At 38.1% G+C, this 22,667-nt stretch overlaps 2 protein-coding genes across 2 annotated transcripts; both read right to left on the bottom strand.

The window, feature by feature from the left end:
* Positions 1-2,366: 2,366 nt before the first annotated feature.
* On the bottom strand, positions 2,367-3,662 carry LOC103501741 (borneol dehydrogenase, mitochondrial-like). The gene is made up of 2 exons (XM_017047562.2): positions 3,507-3,662; positions 2,367-3,393 (listed from the first exon to the last, which is right to left on the bottom strand). Exons 1-2 carry the CDS (start codon positions 3,539-3,541, stop codon positions 2,607-2,609), a joined length of 822 nt encoding a protein of 273 aa, XP_016903051.2. The 5' UTR covers positions 3,542-3,662; the 3' UTR covers positions 2,367-2,606.
* A 6,906-nt stretch (positions 3,663-10,568) lies between these two features.
* LOC127144476 (uncharacterized) lies at positions 10,569-19,650 on the bottom strand. The gene is made up of 2 exons (XM_051080519.1): positions 16,127-19,650; positions 10,569-10,837 (listed from the first exon to the last, which is right to left on the bottom strand). The coding sequence occupies exons 1-2, from the start codon at positions 17,349-17,351 to the stop codon at positions 10,788-10,790; spliced, it is 1,275 nt and encodes a 424-aa protein (XP_050936476.1). The 5' UTR covers positions 17,352-19,650; the 3' UTR covers positions 10,569-10,787.
* Between the last annotated feature and the right edge of the window lie 3,017 nt (positions 19,651-22,667).

The raw sequence follows: 22,667 nt of genomic DNA, 5'->3' as shown, positions 1-22,667 counted from the left end.
ATCACACCTTGCCCCAAAGTCACTTCATGCGACTAGATGGATGTGTGCCACCTAAACACTCAACGCATATCACACCCCGTGATAGACACTGAACGTCTAGTAAGCAAAACAACTTCTTTTACCAGTCTCAACGCAGAGCTTCAACCTTGAACTCAAGAGATCTCAACTCAACGTAGCGGAAAAATAACTTAAATAACCAATCAAGAAGTCTCTTGACTTAGCTCTTCTTAAACTTTTAACCACCTAGCAATAAACACAAAATAATGCAATGGAAAAATACATAAACACATCTTTTATTACTTAGGCCAACACTTTCCAATCACACTTTCCTTTCTTCCTTAGTACAAAGGTAAATCTTAGACTTGAACACTTAATCTAGCCTTCACAAAACTGAGATGCAACCGTCGGCGTGCAAGGTGTTTAGAAGTATAATTACTCTCCTATTACAAGGGAATACAATGTAAAAGAGCATAGCTTGCTCGCTTAATTAGCTTCCACGCGTAGCAACTCAACTTACCCTTCTTTACTTGGCCTCAATGTCTAAACACCTGAAGAAGGGAAACTTAACACATTAGTCAAATACTTAAGGAGTGCAGTTTTTAGAAATACCTTTTTAGGAAATACAATACAATCGCATAAATTCATTTTTGGTTCATAAATACAACGCCTTATTTCACAAATCACATAAATCTCACATCAGCTTCTTATTCCTTTCCACCAAGAACAGGAATCATTCCCTGTGCCAAGGCTACTGGATTCACTCTTGTCAGTACCCTGCGTTTAGAATACGGTGATGTTCACTCTATCCATAGCGTTCGGGAATTTTCTTGATTTACTTCTTGTTGCACAGACCATCCACACGATGTCATTACATATTATGTTCACACCACATAACAACTGCTCACTTGATAGGAATAAAGCTAATGGTTTATGTACACACAAGCATCATAATCATCACATAGAAATTAGTAGCTTTCTATTTTCAAACAACAACATCAAACAGCAACACAACAATACATAGATATACATGCGTGTTAGCATAACCACAGACTAAAAAAGAATATTTTCAAACAGATTTCTTTAAGAAAATCATTCACAAAATACTTCTTTTATTTTTTAAGGTCACTCATATAAGAATACTTAGTTTACAAAAGTCACTCACAAAATACTCAGTTTCCTTCCTTTTCGGGCTCCTAGCTCGCTTCCTCTTCTCGTCTAGCTTCTTTGCAAGAACTCAACTCTTAACTCTTCCTTTGCTACTTCTCTAAATAATCACTCTTTATTTGATCTCGTTGGTCCTATTTATAAAATCCCATGGTCCGATTAATCACCATTAAAAATCTCTTTACCAGCCAATTCCTACTTATAATTTTACATGTGACGTCTTACTACTTGTCAGGCCATGCAACCAATGTATGTTCAACGCGTAGTCAGCTGTTAACTCGAGATTAGACATTTTCTTGAGATGCTAACCTTATCGTCTCGGAAAGCTAAACTCTTTCTTGTTTTCATCTTCTCGTGATAGACTACAAACGCCAACTTCTTTTTCCTAACTTCACTTCGCGTTACCACAACAGAACTACTATCTTCTCTTGCAACAGAATGCCTTCACTACTGCAAACTTTTACCCATTGTCATCTTTCCTTAAAACGCAACCTTTTTCGCAAAACGCCTCAAATTTACACTTAGCCAAAATAATCCTTTTATCAAGCTCTTCTTCAACAGGACTCCCCTTTTTGGATTTGGGCCTCACAAAATCCCCACTCACTAGCATTTTTTCTCATCTTTCAAATGTTTTTTTTCTTCCTCTCCCCCAGGTAACGAAGAACATCCAACATGACTTACTGTCTTGATTGCCTGTTGTGCCTTGCTACGTCACATCTTCTTGTTAATAACCATTAGTTTGGTCACGTAGCATGTAGATTTGTTAAGCGAAGGGAGAGAGATATTTTGTGATTAAGTTATTTGTACTTAAGCTTTTGGTACTTGCATTTTATCTTGACATTGACATTTTGTAAACTTTATCATGCTAATGAAGTACTTTCTTTCTTAAGTTTTCTGGTTTAAACGTTTGATACGTTTTGAGTTAGTCATTCAAATACATCGCATGACTTATGTTGGAGGTTATTGTCCATGCGGTTAACCATTAGGCGGTATAGCTTTTGGTCATAATAAGTGTTTCTTTAAACAAAGTCTTCCTTTGAGTTAGCTTAGTCTATGACCCGCCTTAAAGAGTAAATGAGTTGTAGAATTCTGCTTACTAGGCACCCATCATATTATCTTGCAATGAGATAGGTGTTGATTAGTGTTTAAACAGTCACACCTCACTTGATTGCATGAGGAGACCTTGAGAAGAGGTGTGACAATTTATCAATAATATTTCATCAGTTTTATCATTTAGAATAATTTTTCTAATAATAATAATAATTTGGTACATCACTCTTCTTTTAAACCATCCATTTCAATCACAATGTGATACAATACATCCTAGTCTTATAAAAAAAAAAATAGTACAACAACTAGAGAATGAGAAATATTTGTAAGAAGAGATCTCTATTTTAGCATATGGGGTGGATTCCATTTATTCTGGACTCAAACTTGATTGATCAATGAGATGATCGAAAGGAACAAAGAGCTTGGTTGACAACAGTAAAGCCTCCATCAACAATCAAGTTGAGTCCACTCACACACTTGGACTCATCACTCCCTAAATACACAACAGCTTCCCCCACATCTTCTTCCCTCAAAATATCTCCATTTTTCAAACTCCAGTAAAAACTTGGAAACTCCCCACCATCTTTAACCTTTAACAACTTCCTTCCCATTTCAGTTGGCACTACATTTGGTGAAACACAATTTACCCTAATCCCATATCTTCCCAAATCCACAGCTGCATTCCTCGTCAATCCCAACACCCCATGCTTCGAGCTCGTATAAGCATGCGTCCCAATCCCCCCGATCACTGAGCATATACTCGCCGTCGTTATGATGCTCCCTCGACCCGCCGGTTTCATCACTCGTGCTGCGTGTTTCATTCCGAGAAAGGCCCCAACAAGGTTGACGTTCACCACTCTCTGAAAGGTTAATGGATCGTCTTTCAGAATGTCGAAGTTTGGAGCTTCTTCGAAAACTCCTGCGTTGTTCAACATGATGTCTAACTTTCCGTACTTGGAAACCGCCATGTCGACAGCAGTTTCGACGTCTTTCTCTTTCGTTACGTCGCAATGAACGAATGCGGAAGATGACTGGCCAAGATCCTTACATAGTTTTTGACCTAAATCGTCTTGAATGTCTGCAATAACCACTTTGGCTCCATGCTTGAAGAAGAGCTTCGCTGTTTGTTCACCAATTCCTCTAGCCCCACCGGTGATTACGGCTACTTTACCTTCAAGTCTAATATATATAAAAGTAAATAAATAAATAAAGTTTTATTGGTTTTAGAAATCATAATTAAACAATAATATGTGTGTTTTGGTGAAGTTAAAAGGGTAAAATAATGAGTAAACCTTCTTGCAATGGCGGGAAGCAATTGGATACTCATGGCTGCTCACACACACCAGATGATCAATCTCTGCCTTTTATCCTCGTTCTTCATGAACTTATTATATATATAGAACACGCAATGCCCTTCAATTTCTACTTCTCTACTTCTATTTCACAAAACAACCCAGAAATTCAAATAATTATGTTTGAACCAAAATATTTATAAATATAACCAAATATTATTATCTAATAATAACAAACACTAATTGACATCAATCAATATGTCTATCTATCAACAATAGATGATTGTCATCTAAACCTCTAAATCATATAATTTTTATCGGTGTGTAGGTGATCTTTGTCTATATATTTGAAAAAAAAAATTGTAGTTTTGCCATTTAAACAATTACTGTACTTTAATGATGATCTTTTTCACTTCCAATCAATATTTTAGAAAATGTTTGGGAGTGACTTTGAAATGGTCAATATTTTAAAGATTGAGATGGTCAAAATTATTCTTTGTCTTGCCAAATTCATTTTTTCTTGAAATGTGAAATAATGGTGTTTGACATGAACTAAAACTAATTTTAGAAAATTCATTTCAAATTGATTTTGGAAGAATTAATTAATAGGTGATTTTTATGTTAAGTGTAACACCCCATAAATTTAAGGAACTTATTATGGGTGTTACATTAAGTGGAATTAGAAGTTAAGGAATATATTCGGTTGTTTTGTGTTGGATTAATTAAATATATATACATGGGTGTGTATATTTAATTAAAGATTTTGGAATTTGGTAGAATTTGTTATTAATTAAGACGTGAGAGCCAAGTATCCCAAGCTGTTCAAAGATTAGAACTTTCGAGGACGAAAGTTGTTAAAGGAGGGAAGATTGTAACGCCCCAAAAATTAAGATAATTTATTGGGCGTTATTTTGAATCCATTTAATGAGAATTATTTGTTTTAGGTGGGAATTGAAATTAATTAAATATTTCTTGGATGAATATTTAATTAATTAGAGGTTTTGGCACGTGGTGTTTGTTAAGTTTTTGTTTAAATGGTAGGTTAAGAGAATTAAGTAAAGTTGTGGATTTTTAGTGTTGTTGAAGTTGAATTTAATTAAATAATTATGGATGTTATTTAATTAAATTGTGGGGTGGAAAGTTTGTTGGAGATTGAATAATTATATGTATATGTGGAAATATATATATAATTATTATGTTAAAGGAAACGATAATTATATTTGTTGAAATATAATTATTTAAGGAAAAAATAGTTGTGTTTTGGAGAAAGGATATTTATTAAAGGAGAAAAAGTAAAATAATTATATTTTGGGAAAATATAATTATTTGTAAAAGGATAATTAATTACTTTGGAGAAAGATAAACAATAATTAATTATTTGTAAAAGGATAATTACTTTGGAGAAAGATAAACAATAATTAATTATTTGTAAAAGGATAATTACTTTGGAGAAAGATAAACAATAATTAATTATTGTGGAAGATAATTAATTATTTTGGAGAAAGATAAATAATAATTAATTATGGTGGAAGATAATTAATTATTTTGGAAGAAAGGTAAATAATAATTAATTATTGCGGATGATAATTAATTATTCTGCAGAAAGATAAATCTTGATTATGGAGTGAAGTTGTTATGGTTGGTTTAAGACAATTCATGTTGTGGAAGTTATAAGTGATTTATTGGAAAAGATTTGATTGATTAAAAGAATTGAGGATTTAAGTTAATTTGAGATTTTGGAGGGAAAAGTTAGTTTTGGTGGAATTGTAATTAATTGAGTATATATATATGGATATATATATTTAATTAATAATATGGAAAAGTGAAGTTAATTATATGATGGAATATAATTATATTTGTTTGGAAAAGAAGATAATCCATAAGGAGAGAGATGGTTGATTTGATTGGACAAAAAAGATATATATTTATTTGCAAGAGAGAATAATGGTTTAAATAAATATATATTTATTGTAGATTTTGGTGAGAGAAAAATAATAATAATAAAGAAGTATTATTATTATTACTAATAGTTATAAATGCCTAAGATTAAGGCATTGATTTAGGAAAGATAATGGGAATAAAGATATATGTATATTTTTTTGGTATTATATATATATCCTAAAAGGAAAAGGAAAAGAAAATAATAATAATAAATATTATTGTTATTATATATATCCTAAAAGGAAAAGGAAAAGGAAATAATAATTATTATTATTATTATTGTTATTATTTGGGTCTATAAATAGATTGGAATGCTTAAGTTGGAAAATAAAGGAAAAAGAAAAAGGTTCTTCATCTTCTTCTCTAAGATAACCCTCTGCTGTCGCCGCCTCAGTTGAAGTTAAGATTGATCTCTTTGGAAACTTGAGGATTTAAAGTGATGAATTTTTCATCAAGGATAAGAGGATTTTTCAACCTCCATTTGAGTAACCTTGGTAAGCAAATGATATTAAATTAATATTTTATTAATTTAATTTTGGATCTATTTGAGGTTTCTTTAAAGGTTCAATTGGCTAAACTTTTTAAGATCTAAATCTTGGATTTTTCCCAATCAAGGTTGAATTGGTTTCAACCCAATTTTTAGAAAGTTAATCAATTTGGGAGAATTTTTGGGTGTTAGCCAATTGCCAATTTCATTAATTAAGATACTAAGTTTTCCTTTTATGATTAGGATCAAGTTAATTGGAGAATTTTTACTGTCAACTAGGGAGTACCTTTGTTTGGCTAAAATCTCCAGGTAAGAGATTCTCCTACTAGACCTTCGAACTGAATTCAAGAGACCGCATGTAATTATGATTATGCATTGATGGTAGCTAAGATGCATAATTTGATGATAAGGATTATACGGAGATTATGATGATAGTTGATGTTGATGATGATGACTGAGATTATTATGTTGATGATTGATGATGATGACTGATGTTATGTTAATGACCGGTAGTATGTTGTTGATGACTGTTGATGATTGTTAATGCATGATATATTAATCACATGATTAAGGACGTTAAGATTAATACTCATGCCATGTTATGATGTTATGTTATGCTACATGCTATGGATATGGTGTTCTGTTAACTTTGTCTATTAGAGTCGTACCTGCATGGGTGTCCTTCGGGATCACCACCTATTTAGGACTGTGTGGTCCGACGGGACGCCAGTCTAGCATGGATATAGATATGATTCGAGTGATTCGACGGGGTCCTCGCATCCCGATTGTCTTAGTGTTACCCCCGGGTTCACTACAGACCAGCATGTCCTAGGTGCTCCTTCGGGACACCGAAGACCAGATTTTCGTTCCTACGGGAGCGCATGTTGCACGTGTTCGGGAACGTGCCAGAGATTGGGTACCATTTTTCAGGACTCTAATGGGAAGTTAACAGACACCTAGCGGGACTAGTAGTAGGTCCCTTACTGAGTATATGTTTATACTCACTCTTTCTATGTTTAACATTTCAGGCGAAGGTAAAGGTAGAGGAAAGCTGGCGAGCGACAGAGAAGGATCCGTGACATGCCATATGGGGACTCAGTTTTGCTTCCGCGTTTATGTTTCAGTGTTTTAATATTCCATTTTTAATGAAAATTTATTCTTCCCTCGTTTCAAAAAGTGTCTCTTGTCATTGTTCCCTTTTAGTAACGACCTCAGCTTAGTATAAAGAGTTGGGTCGTTACATTAAGTGATTAACTCAAAACCAATCTCAAAATGGTTATTTAATTTAATTTTTGTGTAAAATATATGGTTACCTAGCTATTTGTGAATTCATTTTTTTTTTAATTTTAAATATAGAAACAAAAGATGATAATCTCAGATTAGCTAATACTGTTACATGAAATGACGAAAATCTTGTTTTCCTTTATTTTTTTTCCTCAAAAAACGTCAAGCGTGCTTTTCCCATCTTTTCTCTCATCTTTCTCTAATTTCTCATTAACTTATTTTCTCCCAAACTCTGTTTGGAGTTGCTTGATATTTTGTAGCCACGGTTGTTGGCGGTGGAGATGGAGTGGGAGGACAACATGATTATATGAGTAGTAATTAAGAAGATCAAAACAAAATCTTGTGATATATATTTGAGGGAACAACGATAGACATGAAAGATAGAGGTTAGTGGTTCATACGAAAAATAATGGATGGCCTCATGGCCACTACGCTACTACTTGTACCAACAGGTCAACAAAGGCGGTTTTTACATTCATATCCACAATGTGATCAAATTTAAAATTTTAACTCATAAAAAACTTTTTTACTATCCAACCTCCCCCTCTCATCATCATCATCTTAATTATCGCTACTTAAACTCATTTCAGCAAAATAAAAGTTAAGAATTATCATGTGTGTATAATTTTTTTTTTATTTTTTTCTTTACGAGTGGAATTTTCTTTTTTTTATTTCAAGAATTACTCATCCAGAAGAAATAAAATCACTGTAATTAAATACTACCGTGTCGGTTAGCTTTTAATTGCAAGAACTTCATAGTTGAAAACCATATAGTATATGTATCATATCACCAAAAAAAAAAAACTTTATAGATCAAGAGTGATAATGGTAATTTAGAATTTGAAGTATGTCTATTGAAAATTGTAGGTCGATTTTATTTTTAATATGGTTTACATGGAAGATGATTGTCTCGATAGAAAGGTTGAAATTGTATTATATATTTTTCTATTTTAATTTAGAATATGTTGTCAATGATCTAATACTGAAGCCTCTAGTTAAATTTGAGTTATTTTAGGGGTTTTTTTAAAAAATATAACAAAACGACCAAATATTTACATTGTATAAAACAATTTCGAAAATAGAAAAAGTCTACAAGCCCATAATTAAAAATACAAAAATATTCCGTCAACAATGTGCGTAATATATTTGGTACACAGTTCTAGATTTGGCTATTCGTTTAAATTTGATGGTTTAAATTTAGATAGTCAAATCTAAATGATTTATTTTTTCATTTTTTGTACACGATCGTAGATTTGATCATTTAGATTTGGGTAATCAAATTTAAATAATTTTTTTTCAATATTTGGTACATGATCGTTTTGATTTGGCTAAATGATTTTTTTCAAGATTTTTTTGGTATATTTTGTCAAGATTATTTGGTACACGATCGTTTAGATTTGGCTAAACGATTTCTTTTAAGATTCTTTTGGTACGCGATCGTTTAGATTTGTCTACAGTTCATTTTTTTTCGTACACGATCATTTAGATTTGGCTACCCCAATATAGACGATTGTTTTAGGATTCTTTATACATAATTGTTTACATTTGGCTATTTTATTTGTACATGGTCATTTATATTTGGCTACCTAAATCTAAAAGATGTTTTTTTCAAGTCTTCTATATTTAGTACACGATTTTTAACAATCGAATAAAAGTTTGAAAAAAATAGATTTTTTATATTTGATACACAAATCTTGAACCAAATAATAGTTTAGAAAAAAAAAGGAGGAAAAGAAGAAAGATTATGAAAAGAAAGAAAAAGAAGAGGAGAATAAAGGAAAGGAAGGACAAACCTAAAATATTTAAAAAATAGCCAACTTCATGAGTTTTGTTACACGTACCGTAAATATTTTACCGATTTGTAATATTTATGAAAATTTTCCTTATTTTAAAGAGTTTCTACCTACATAGCATAAATGTATAGACTTAATTACATAAGAGCTTTAATATATCATTTTTTATATAAAAGGGAGTTCAATTTTTACATAAAAGAAAAACAAACTCTAATCCTTCATCCACATTTTTTTTAAACTAGTAAACAACGCGTGCCATGCACGTAAATATCACACACGAAACAATTATAATTTTAATTTAACTTTATAAAATATGAACAATCATTTTAATATTCTCCAAATTCATCATCTTCTTCTCTTATGTCTCTTTATTTTTCCATTGATCGAATGTTGAATTGATTTCTTTGCACAATTTAAGTTTCATTTCTTAACATCTTGAGCTTACACATTGCAAACTTAACCATCTAATCTATATATATCCAAATAAAGTGGAAGATAGAAAGGTTTAGTTGTGTTGTAACATATATCATTATTTACATTATGGAAGATGAAAAAGTTACATTATGACCTTCATGACATAGAACATTAACTAATATCAGTTATAGAAGAAAAATTAACGAAGTGTAACTTCTATCTTGTTGAATATGAAAATGACAAAAAAAAAAAAAAAAAAACCTTAAATCTATGTAAATGAGAAAGTTGCCACTAACTTCTAATGAAAAAGTAAAAACATCCACCAAAATCATATTTTTTTATGAAATTATGAAGTTATAAATGTAAAATCATAATTTTTTTCATTCATTTTGTAGGTAAAAAATTAAAGAAAAAACTTTAAAATTTCCTGCTTTACACATTTTATTACTTTCATGTATAGTTTATAAATTCCAACAATCCTTACATTGTTTTAACAAAATCAAAATATAAGTCATTCAACCATTTCATTAATAAAATAGCTTTGATAAAAAAAAATGAAGAAAAAACACGAGCAAGATTCATATGGTTACATTAAAAAAAAAATCTCAATATTACATGACTTAAACATAAACAGCATAGATATTTGTACATCTAATCACGAAGTCGATGGTTCAAGTTTTCCCAACTTTTGTTGTATACTAAAAAGAAACCTATAAATGAAAGAATATGCACAAACATACTTCTATATAAAAAAAATAGGCAAAAAAAAAAAAAAGAATAGAAAAACATGATTTGATTTCTTTTTCACTCTTAGCATTTTGTTGTGACTTGTGAACTTGAATAAAAAAAATGGGTATTTATACCTAAAGATTTGAAAATGAAGAATTTGGAAGATTGTAAGAGATACAAAAGAGTTAATATGAGATAAGGAAATGTGAATAGTTGGAAAATAGAAGATTGAGGGGAGAGAGATAGGAATGTGATTAGGTTTGGATAAATTTAAATGATATAATTAATTGGAGAGAATTTTAAAATTTTGAGAAAAGTTATAACAAGGAGATGAAAAGTTAAGAAAGTGTAAATGCTGTAACGACCCAACTCCTTATACTGAATCGAAGTCATTACTCAATATAGAACAAGTGGTTTAAGTCATAAAATTTTATTAAAAGCATACGGTTCAAGAAATTCATTTATAAAAGCATAAACAAGGTAGTCGTGCAAAAATGTAAAAACGTTCTGAAATCCTACTCGGGCCCTATCTACATAAAAGATAGTGAAAAATAAAAAAGTACTCAAACTCAAATGCTAAAATCTGAAATAAGAAATAAGCGGAAGCGGTAGTCCCTATGGCCCTCCTCGGTCTCACTTCGGGTCGCTCGCCAGTTTGCCCTTGCCCTTGCCTCGTCCTCTACCTGAAAACATAAAATGGAGAGAATGAGTATAAAAATACTCAGTAAGGGACCCACTACTAGTCCCACTAGGTGCCTGTTAACTTCCTGTTAGAGTCCTGATAACTGGTACCCAATCTCTGGCACGTTCCCGAACACGTGCAATCATGCGCTCCCGTAGGAACGTAACTCTGGTCTTCGGTGCCCGGGGACACCTAGGACAGTCGGGATGCGAGGACCCCGTCGAGTCACTCGAGTCATGTCTATATCATGCTAGACTGGCGTCCCGTCGGACCACACAGTCCTCAATAGGTGGTGATCCCGAAGGACACCCATGCAGGTACGACTCTAACAGAATCAAGCTAACAGGTACCCTAATTGCAGTATACATACACATGGCATCAGCATATAACATGTCACATAATCATTTCTACATTCTCCGTCCCGACATTCGTCGTAACCATAATGGATCTTGCCACACATAACAGGCTATAGCACAACTATATCGTCATTTGCATCATACTAGCGTTTATTTCAGGCATCATACTGTCAAATCCTCAATATGCAACATAGGGCATACACAGTCTCATACTTCAAACATGAAACTAGTAGTAGAATCTCTTACCTGGAGATTCACTCGACGAGTCCTAACCGCAAGACACGTGTGCTTTCCAAGCAACGGGATCCTAAATATTTAATAACGCCAAAGTTCGTAAATAAGTCACCAACGGCTAACGGTTAAAACTCGGTTGAAATAACTTACCCCAGAAAAGGTTGCAGTGGTTGAGCCCCTACTGAAGAAAATCTCCCGCTGCAGCAGTTACTCGGTCCAAGACGTTCCTTAGGAAAAATAATTTAATTTAGTCCAAATTAAATTATTTAGCGCCCAAAACATTGGGTCGTATTGGGGAAATGCCCAAAATAAATACTTAATTTACCAAAAATAGGTGGGAGGAGCCAAAATAAGCTTGGCGGCTCGGCTGGAAAATAGGGCAGGAACCGGCTCGGCTTGGAGGCTGGAGATCGGCTCGGCTCGCGGTGCAGACAGGCGCGGCTCAGCTTGGACAGGAACTACGCGTGCGGCTCGGCTTGCAACAGGAGGGAGACGCGGCTCGGCTACGCAGAAGCGCGCGGCGCGGCTCACACGCGGGTGCACGCGGGCGCGGGTCGGTTTCCGGAATACGGCGCGCGTTGGCTCGGGTCGCGGAGCGGGTCTTCGGTCGGGTCTGATCTTCGCGCAGAGTGACGCTGACTTCCGGACTCGGGTTGCGCGACGGGTTGCGGTGGTCCGGCTTAAATGCGGCTTCGCTCGGCGGCTGCGGACGGGGGCTGCTCGGCGTCGAAACGAAGCGACGCGATTCGGCTTCGGCTGGCCGCCACGATTCGGCTTGCAGACGCGATGGGCTTCGGCTTCGGCTTGCGACTCCCGACTGAAGGCGGCTTCGATCCTTGGCGTGCGGCGGCTTCGATCCTTGGCGCGCGGCGGCTCGACGTGGACCGATCTTCGACGCTGCTGGGAGACCGGCGTGGTGACCTACGGCGGTTGACTAGCGGCGGCGGCGGCGGCGGCGGCGGGGGAGATTGGGATTTAGGGTTTTCTTCTTTTTTTTTTTTTCACTTCTTGGGGAAGAGGTGAACTACACGCTTTCCAAAGCCCCCTTTTATAAAAGAATTAATACTAAATAAAAAACATAAATATTATTTCTTTTATCCCCCCTTTTTTTTTTTTCTTCCTACTTTAGTCCAAATAACAACCAACTTAACAAATTAAATCACCCACAAAAATCTCTAAATCTTCATTAATCACGAGTAAAAATTTCCTCAATTCGAAAGAAATTTCAAGAATTTTACTCTTAAGACGATAAAAAGGGAAGACAAATTTGGCGGGGCGTTACAATCTCCCCTCCTTAGAAAACTTTCGTCCTCGAAAGTTCTAATCCTCGAACAGCTCGGGGTACTGGGCTCTCATGTCCTCTTCTTTCTCCCACGTGGCCTCTTCCACTCCATGGTTCTGCCAAAGGATCTTGACCAGTGGGATTTCTCGACTGCGAAGCTTCTTGACCTCTCTTGCCAAGACCTCGACAGGCTGCTCCTCGTAGCTCAAGTTCTCGCTAAACTGTAGTGGCTCGAAGTCCACCACGTGTGTTGGGTCTGCGACATATTTCCTCAGCATGGAGATATGAAATACGTCGTGCACTGCAGCAAGGGATGGGGGTAGCGCCAAGCGATAAGCCACGGGGCCAATCCGCTCCAGTATCTCGAACGGCCCTACGAAGCGTGGACTCAGCTTCCCCTTCTTCGCGAACCTCAGAACACCCTTCATGGGTGCAACCTTCAGAAAGACCATATCTCCTACTTCGAACTCGAGATCCTTACGTCGTACATCAGCATAACTCTTCTGTCTGCTCTGTGCTGTCAGCATACGAGCTCGGATCTTCTGTATGGCTGCGTTGGTCGTCTGCACTAATTCGGGGCCTAGCATCCTCTGCTCTCCAACCTCGCCCCAGCAGACAGGGGATCTACAGCACTTGCCATACAGAGCCTCGAACGGTGCCATACCGATAGTAGCCTGGTAGCTGTTGTTATAGGCAAACTCCATCAGATGCAGATGGGAGTCCCAACTTCCTGAAAACTCTAGTACGCAGGCTCGCAACATGTCTTCTAAAATCTGGTTCAATCTCTCTGTCTGACCATCAGTCTGAGGGTGGAATGCCGTGCTGAAGTCCAACCTCGTACCTAATGCAAGTTGAAGTCCTTTCCAGAACTTCGATGTGAAACGGGCGTCTCTGTCTGAAATGATGGATACGGGTACTCCATGTAGTCTCACAATCTCTGTCATATATAGCTGCCCCCACTTACTGGCAGTGTAAGTGGATTTCCCTGGCACGAAATGGGCCGACTTCGTGAGTCTGTCGACCACGACCCAGATCACCGTGTAGCCCCTTAGGGTCTTGGGCAGTCCCGTAATAAAATCCATCGACACACTCTCCCACTTCCACCCTGGCACACTCAAGGGTTGCAACAACCCTGCTGGATGCTGCCTAGGTGCCTTCACCTGCTGGCACACCAAGCATCTACTGACAAATTCTGCCACATCCCTCTTCATGCCCCTCCACCAATAGACACTCCTTAAGTCCTGGTACATCTTCGTACTCCCAGGGTGCATGGTAAACGGGGAACTGTGAGCCTCAGTCAAAAGCTCCGTCTTAACTGCGCTGTCTTCCGGCACACAGAGGCGTCCTTCAAACATAAGGCCATCGTCAGAGGATATGGAGAAGCCTTCACCTTGCTCTGTCTCTACCACGCGACGCTTCTCTGCCAGATAAGGATCATTCAGCTGAGCAGCAATGATCTTTTGCCTCAAGGTTGGCTGGACTGTCAACTGCGCCAACTGTGCGGTAACCTCACCTACTGAGACTGCAATCTCTGCCCTCTCAAAGTCCCTGAGTAAGGGGGTCTGCTTGGTGATTAGCGCTGCTGAATGTGCAACTTTCCTACTTAGCGCATCAGCCACTACATTCGCTTTACCTGGGTGGTATAGGATCTCGCAGTCGTAGTCTTTCACCAACTCAAGCCACCTCCTCTGCCTCATGTTCAACTCCTTCTGGGTGAAGAAGTACTTCAGGCTCTTATGATCGGTGTAAATCTGAATCTTCTCACCGTACAGATAGTGCCTCCATATCTTCAGTGCAAAGACTACAGCTGCCAACTCCAAGTCATGGGTAGGGTAGTTCTGCTCATGGATCTTCAACTGGCGGGAGGCATAAGCAACTACCTTACCCTGCTGCATCAGGACACAACCTAGTCCCTTCTTGGAGGCGTCACTATAGATTACAAAGTTTCCCGAACCATCGGGCACTGTCAGGACCGGTGCAGTCACTAGCTTCTGTTTGAGCTCCTGAAAGCTCTCCTCGCAAGCTGGGCTCCAGACAAAAGGGGTTCCCTTCCTGGTCAACTGGGTCAACGGGCTGGCTATACGTGAGAAGTCTTCCACGAACCTCCTGTAGTAACCCGCCAAGCCCAGAAAACTTCGAATTTCACTAACCGTGGACGGTCGAGTCCAGTTGGTCACCGCTTCAATCTTTGCGGGATCTACTGAAACTCCCTCACTGGAAACCACATGGCCAAGAAATGTCACCTTCCTTAACCAGAATTCACACTTGGAGAACTTGGCATACAACTTGTTGGCTCGAAGGGTCTCCAAAACTTGGTGTAAGTGCTCCTCGTGCTCAGCCTCAGTTTTTGAGTAAATGAGGATGTCGTCAATGAAGACTATGACGAACGAGTCTAGAAACTCCTTAAACACCCTGTTCATCAGATCCATGAATACTGCAGGAGCGTTAGTCAAGCCGAAAGACATCACAACGAATTCGTAATGTCCGTACCTCGATCGAAAGGCCGTCTTGGGGATGTCACCGTCCCTAATCCTCAACTGGTGATAGCCTGATCGCAGGTCGATCTTGGAGAAGACGGTGGCTCCCTGCAACTGATCGAACAGGTCATCAATCCTGGGCAAGGGGTAGCGGTTTTTGACTGTCACCTTGTTCAGCTCTCGGTAGTCAATACAAAGGCGCATTGACCCATCCTTCTTCTTCACGAACAATACTGGGGCTCCCCAAGGCGACACACTGGGCCGGATGAAGCCTTTGTCCAGCAACTCCTGTAATTGGACCTTCAACTCCTTTAGTTCGGCTGGAGCCATTCTGTAAGGGGCCCTCGAGATAGGAGCAGTGCCCGGCTCTAACTCGATGGCGAAGTCTACCTCTCTGGGGGGCGGAAGTCCTGGGAGTTCGTCTGGGAAAACGTCGGGGTACTCTCTTACCACGGGTTCGGAGGATAGGGAAACTTCTGGCTCTCTCACATCCACTACGCTTGCCAAAATACCCCAAGTACCCTGGCTGAGTAGTTTACTGGCCTTCATGGCTGAGATGACCTTGGGTATACATACCATACCTGCCCCCCTGAATTTGAAACTAGCCTCGGAGGGAGGGTTGAAAACAACTTCCTTGCCATAACAGTCTATATTGGCATGGTTGGCTGACAGCCAATCCATGCCTAGTATCACATCAAAATCCTGCATGTCTAACACTAGCAAGGTCACGTCTAACATACGATTCGCTATCTCTACCCGACATGCCTTTATTTGTTCTTTGGACAACAGGACCTCCCCAGATGGAGTAGAAACCGACAAAACACTACCCAAAGGCTCTACCTCTAAACCCACATGCTGAACGAAAACGGAGGATATAAACGAGTGGGATGACCCAGAGTCAAATAGCACAAAAGCATAGTGCCCCAAAATTGGGAGCGTACCTGTCACCACAGTGCCAGCTCGCTCGGCCTCCTGCCGGGTAGTGGCGAAAACTCTCCCCTGCTGGGCCGCAGAAGGCTGGGGCGGTGTCGTCTCAAAGGGTTTCCGAGGACACATATCAGCAGTGTGCCCCGGCTGTCTGCACCTAAAGCAGACTCCACTTCCAGCCAAGCAACGACCTCCGTGGACTCTCCCGCAGGTAGTACAAGCGGGTAGCTCTCTCAGAGTCCTCCCGGCTGCTGCAAGCTCCCGTCGGTGTCTCTGGAAGACACCTCCTGACCTCAGTGTTCGCTGCGGTGCTACGTCAGGCTGCGTCTCAACCTTTCTCTTCTGTCCCAAGGCTGACCCTCTGCCGGCAGCCTTAGACGCATCGGCTCTCTCAGGCAGGCTCAAATCCAGTGCTATACGTAGTGCATCAGCATGCGTGGCTGGGCGGAGGGCTCTGACAATGCCCTGAAGGTCTAGCCTGAGTCCTCTAACAAATTTCTCCGTCCTGGCAGCCTCATCTCTTACCATATCGGGAGCAAAGCGGGACAGCATATCGAACTCGGCGTCGTACTGCTCCACCGTCATGTCGCCTTGCTCCAAGTTTAGGAACTCTTGCAGCTTGGCGTGCTTCACATTGGCGGAGAAAAACTTAGCATAGAAGTTCTCCTTGAACTGCTCCCATGTTATTTTGCTTACATCGCCCCCTAGCATTCTCTCCGCGGTCTCCCACCAGGCGGTGCCCCTGTCCTCCAAGAAGAAGACTGCACACTGCACCTTCTGGTCTTCTGGGCACTTCATGTACCGGAAAATAGTCTCTATGGACGTCAACCACATTTGGGCCTTTGTGGGGTTGTCCATGGATCCGTCAAAGGTCTTGGGATTATACTTCCTGAAATCCCGTAAGTGTTTCGCCTCGGCCGACAGTTGAACTGGTACTGGTTGAGCTTCCTCAGGGGCTGGAGGAGCGACGGCCTGAGCCTGAACAGGGGCGGCCTGGGCCTGAGCAGGGGCGGCCTCGGCCTGAACAGGGGCGGCCTGGTTCTGCTGGGCGGCAAGGAAAGGCGCCAAAGCAGCTTGCAGCATGTCCTGATAACGCTGCTCCATTGCGGCGAGATCCGCCTGGGTGACCGGTGCGTTTGGGTCGACTGCCGGTGCAACAGGTGGCGCCTCCGGCTGGCCACGACCGGCTCCTCTGCCTCCCCTACCACCTCCTCGGCGTGTACCTCTACGTGGCGGCATTCTCCCTAAAATTCACCAACAAACTTCTCACCACAAGAACTTAACACCCTATATCTAGGTCTTAGACTATTCAGGCAAAATTGTAATCTTAACATTAGCAAGGCTTTAGACATACCTGGCGAGTGCCGAAGGACCGTATAGCCATAGGGTGAAGTAAAACCAAAAACAAAAATGACTTACATCGTAGGTCAGTCTACAGAACCTAAAACACTGTGCTCTGATACCAACTGTAACGACCCAACTCCTTATACTGAATCGAAGTCATTACTCAATATAGAACAAGTGGTTTAAGTCATAAAATTTTATTAAAAGCATACGGTTCAAGAAATTCATTTATAAAAGCATAAACAAGGTAGTCGTGCAAAAATGTAAAAACGTTCTGAAATCCTACTCGGGCCCTATCTACATAAAAGATAGTGAAAAATAAAAAAGTACTCAAACTCAAATGCTAAAATCTGAAATAAGAAATAAGCGGAAGCGGTAGTCCCTATGGCCCTCCTCGGTCTCACTTCGGGTCGCTCGCCAGTTTGCCCTTGCCCTTGCCTCGTCCTCTACCTGAAAACATAAAATGGAGAGAATGAGTATAAAAATACTCAGTAAGGGACCCACTACTAGTCCCACTAGGTGCCTGTTAACTTCCTGTTAGAGTCCTGATAACTGGTACCCAATCTCTGGCACGTTCCCGAACACGTGCAATCATGCGCTCCCGTAGGAACGTAACTCTGGTCTTCGGTGCCCGGGGACACCTAGGACAGTCGGGATGCGAGGACCCCGTCGAGTCACTCGAGTCATGTCTATATCATGCTAGACTGGCGTCCCGTCGGACCACACAGTCCTCAATAGGTGGTGATCCCGAAGGACACCCATGCAGGTACGACTCTAACAGAATCAAGCTAACAGGTACCCTAATTGCAGTATACATACACATGGCATCAGCATATAACATGTCACATAATCATTTCTACATTCTCCGTCCCGACATTCGTCGTAACCATAATGGATCTTGCCACACATAACAGGCTATAGCACAACTATATCGTCATTTGCATCATACTAGCGTTTATTTCAGGCATCATACTGTCAAATCCTCAATATGCAACATAGGGCATACACAGTCTCATACTTCAAACATGAAACTAGTAGTAGAATCTCTTACCTGGAGATTCACTCGACGAGTCCTAACCGCAAGACACGTGTGCTTTCCAAGCAACGGGATCCTAAATATTTAATAACGCCAAAGTTCGTAAATAAGTCACCAACGGCTAACGGTTAAAACTCGGTTGAAATAACTTACCCCAGAAAAGGTTGCAGTGGTTGAGCCCCTACTGAAGAAAATCTCCCGCTGCAGCAGTTACTCGGTCCAAGACGTTCCTTAGGAAAAATAATTTAATTTAGTCCAAATTAAATTATTTAGCGCCCAAAACATTGGGTCGTATTGGGGAAATGCCCAAAATAAATACTTAATTTACCAAAAATAGGTGGGAGGAGCCAAAATAAGCTTGGCGGCTCGGCTGGAAAATAGGGCAGGAACCGGCTCGGCTTGGAGGCTGGAGATCGGCTCGGCTCGCGGTGCAGACAGGCGCGGCTCAGCTTGGACAGGAACTACGCGTGCGGCTCGGCTTGCAACAGGAGGGAGACGCGGCTCGGCTACGCAGAAGCGCGCGGCGCGGCTCACACGCGGGTGCACGCGGGCGCGGGTCGGTTTCCGGAATACGGCGCGCGTTGGCTCGGGTCGCGGAGCGGGTCTTCGGTCGGGTCTGATCTTCGCGCAGAGTGACGCTGACTTCCGGACTCGGGTTGCGCGACGGGTTGCGGTGGTCCGGCTTAAATGCGGCTTCGCTCGGCGGCTGCGGACGGGGGCTGCTCGGCGTCGAAACGAAGCGACGCGATTCGGCTTCGGCTGGCCGCCACGATTCGGCTTGCAGACGCGATGGGCTTCGGCTTCGGCTTGCGACTCCCGACTGAAGGCGGCTTCGATCCTTGGCGTGCGGCGGCTTCGATCCTTGGCGCGCGGCGGCTCGACGTGGACCGATCTTCGACGCTGCTGGGAGACCGGCGTGGTGACCTACGGCGGTTGACTAGCGGCGGCGGCGGCGGCGGCGGCGGGGGAGATTGGGATTTAGGGTTTTCTTCTTTTTTTTTTTTTCACTTCTTGGGGAAGAGGTGAACTACACGCTTTCCAAAGCCCCCTTTTATAAAAGAATTAATACTAAATAAAAAACATAAATATTATTTCTTTTATCCCCCCTTTTTTTTTTTCTTCCTACTTTAGTCCAAATAACAACCAACTTAACAAATTAAATCACCCACAAAAATCTCTAAATCTTCATTAATCACGAGTAAAAATTTCCTCAATTCGAAAGAAATTTCAAGAATTTTACTCTTAAGACGATAAAAAGGGAAGACAAATTTGGCGGGGCGTTACAAATGCTATCTTATTGAATGTGTGGAAATGACCACAAACATTAAATTTATATAAATGACAAAATTGTGACTAACATAATGTTAAAAGAAAGTTATAACGAAAAAAGTAAAATAGGACTAAAAAGTTTCTCCACTTCCGACCTTTTATATATAACATAGATATATATATCTTAAAAAGGAAAAACAAACTCTAATCTCTAACCCCACAATCTTCTCTCTCTAAATTCAATTTTCCATCGAAAAGTATTTGTTATTGTCGAATAATAAGTGTTTCTATAACAATAAGAGATGGGTCTATGTCGATGAGTTTCTCAAGGAATATGGGATTTTTGTTGATTTGGTTTGGTTTCATTTCAATTTCTTATTGCTACTAAGATTTTGCTTCTTTCCTCTTTTTCTTCTTCTTTCCTCTTTTAGATTTTATATTCTGATTTCTTGTTTTTGTTTTACCTTTTTTTTTTTTTCTATTTTATTTGTTTACTAAATTGTTGGCGTGAAGATTCAAAATCTGGTGTAGAAAATACAATATGTGTAAGGGTATCTATTTTGTTGGCATTATTACCCTATTTTATGTTTGACATGAGTTTATTTCATATAATTTGAGGGTATTCTATCTTTAGTTTAAATGCATGGGTATACATGCACAATATATATCTCAATTTCTAATATAAAATGTGACAAACTATGTGAAGTATATATCTCATTATTAGAACGGAAATTTTCATAAATATAACAAACTATTAAAATATTTATGGTCCGTGTAACAAAACTAGTCATTTTTTAAATATTCCAGGTTTGTCCTTCCATCTTTACTCTCCTCACTGCGATTTTTTTATCATCTTTCTTCCGATCTCTTTTCATTTTTTTTAAGTTGTTTAGATTTGGGTAACCAAATCTGATTTTTTTCTATTGTTTTTCTTCTTTTTCTCTATATTTTGTTTGGTACGTGCATCGTCTTTCTTCTTTTCTTGCTCTTTATCTACGTTGTTTAGATTATGATAACCAAATCTAAAAGATCGTGTATAAAGAATCTTAAAAAAAATCGTTTAGCCAAATCTTATAGTCAAATCTTATAATCAAATCTAAACGATCGTGTAATCCAATTAAACGATTGTATAACCAAATTAAAGGATAAAATTGAAAAAAAAATAAAAATCGTTTAGATTTGACTATCAAAATCTAAACGATCTATACCAAATATATTACGCGTGTTTTGTTGACGGGGCATTTTTAGTATTTTTCATGGTGGGTTTGTGAGCTTTTTCTTTCGTTTTTAGAATTGTTCTATAAAGTATAATATTTTGCCGTTTTGTTATATTTTTTAAAAGACCCCTTGTTAAAATATGAAGTACATATATATAAAATATGTATATTTGTTTTAAATACATATATTATTTTGAATTAAACCTCGTACATACAAAGATTTACGACCATAAGTCTTCGATCTCCAGAAATTTGCATTTGTATTTTACGTAAAAATTTGCAATATGTAAAAAAGAAAATGAAAATTTATCTTGAAATATACTTGTACATTTAACTTGGTTGAAGACAACAGAAAATCAAGAATCATTTTTTTTAATAATGTATATTTTGAAAATATTGTCAAAAATAGGGTTGAAGGCAAATTATTGACAAAAATAGAGCAATTTGGACAAAATCGTGTACACGAATGCAATCCGAAAATCAAACCTAAAAATAGTCAGAGTGCTTGGCTAACAAAAAAAGAATCGGGCAGAAAACAAAATTCCCTAAAACTAAGAGAATATTATAATGACAAATCTTAATGTAATTCAATGCAAAATGATTTTAATAAATGAAAAATACAAAGTCAACAAAGAATGGATAAGAATAAGGAAACTTAATAATATACGAATTTTCTTAAAGTAAAGTAAAAAGGTTTGTCCCAGATAATAGCTAAAAGTTTTGATGGAAAAAATTCAATTTTTAAGGACATTTATGAAATATCATGTTTAAAAAGATTCAATAGGTAAAAATATTCAACGGTTTTAACTCATATAGCCTAAAATTATCAATTTTTACTCGAAAGGTACATTCACCTCCAAATTTACTCAAAAATAAGGTCAAAATGGTCAACACTATTCATCATTGTGATTAATATTATTAAAAAATAAATGAAATTTGTAATAACACAAATATGAAAAAAAATAATGAAAATAATTTCTTTATTTTGACTTTAGATATTTATTATTTATTTTAGTTTTTAGATATTTATTATTCATTTTAGTTTGGACCATTTAAGGTGAGATAATAATATATTTTTTTAATTATATAAATTTAATTTATCTAATATAAGATGATACATATTTATTTTTTTAGTGGTGAATATTTGGTTTATTTTTTCTTTCCCATATAAATTTCTATATATCTTTATTTTTTTTATTTTCATTGTAATATGATTTTTTATACAACTTTTCTTTTTCTTTTCCTTCGTTCCTATGTTTCTTTTTGTTGCTCGAGTTTTGTACAAATGTATATACATTTTTTTCATTTTTATTTTTCTATTCTTCAAATTCTATATTTTTTCGAATATACATCTTATATATTAGATAATATATTATAAAATTGTTATATTCTTGCTTATTCGATTTAGTTATTAATTTTAAATATATATCATATTTATATCAAATATAATAATAACAACTATAGATTTTATACTAAATTAAGGTATATATTTTACGTACTTTCTCATATATACACATGTTTATTTAATTATTTCGCGTATATATACCTTATATTATATAATAAACAACTATAATAATGTTCTATATAAAACTTGGTATGTACTAAAATTAGTTGTTAATGAATATAATATATTTGTTCCACATATTGTATACGTTGAGTCTTTTGTATGCTAACAATATTAGATATGTA

Source organism: Cucumis melo, chromosome 12 (genome assembly GCF_025177605.1).
Source record: "Cucumis melo cultivar AY chromosome 12, USDA_Cmelo_AY_1.0, whole genome shotgun sequence".
Classification (NCBI taxonomy): Eukaryota; Viridiplantae; Streptophyta; class Magnoliopsida; order Cucurbitales; family Cucurbitaceae; genus Cucumis; species Cucumis melo.
The sequence above is the reverse complement of the archived record's forward strand: the minus strand, read 5'-3'. Positions and strand labels throughout refer to the sequence as shown.

Bases quoted from the DNA above. Each gene is read 5' to 3' on its own strand.
- LOC103501741 (XM_017047562.2), bottom strand. From the start codon at position 3,541: ATGAGTATCCAATTGCTTCCCGCCATTGCAAGAAG. The intron at 3,394-3,506 runs GTTTACTCATTA...TATATATATTAG, and splicing joins CTTCCCGCCATTGCAAGAAG to ACTTGAAGGTAAAGTAGCCG.
- LOC127144476 (XM_051080519.1), bottom strand. From the start codon at position 17,351: ATGCCGCCACGTAGAGGTACACGCCGAGGAGGTGGTAGGGGAGGCAGA. The intron at 10,838-16,126 runs GTACGCTCCCAA...TTATGTTTTCAG, and splicing joins AGCTGGCACTGTGGTGACAG to GTAGAGGACGAGGCAAGGGC.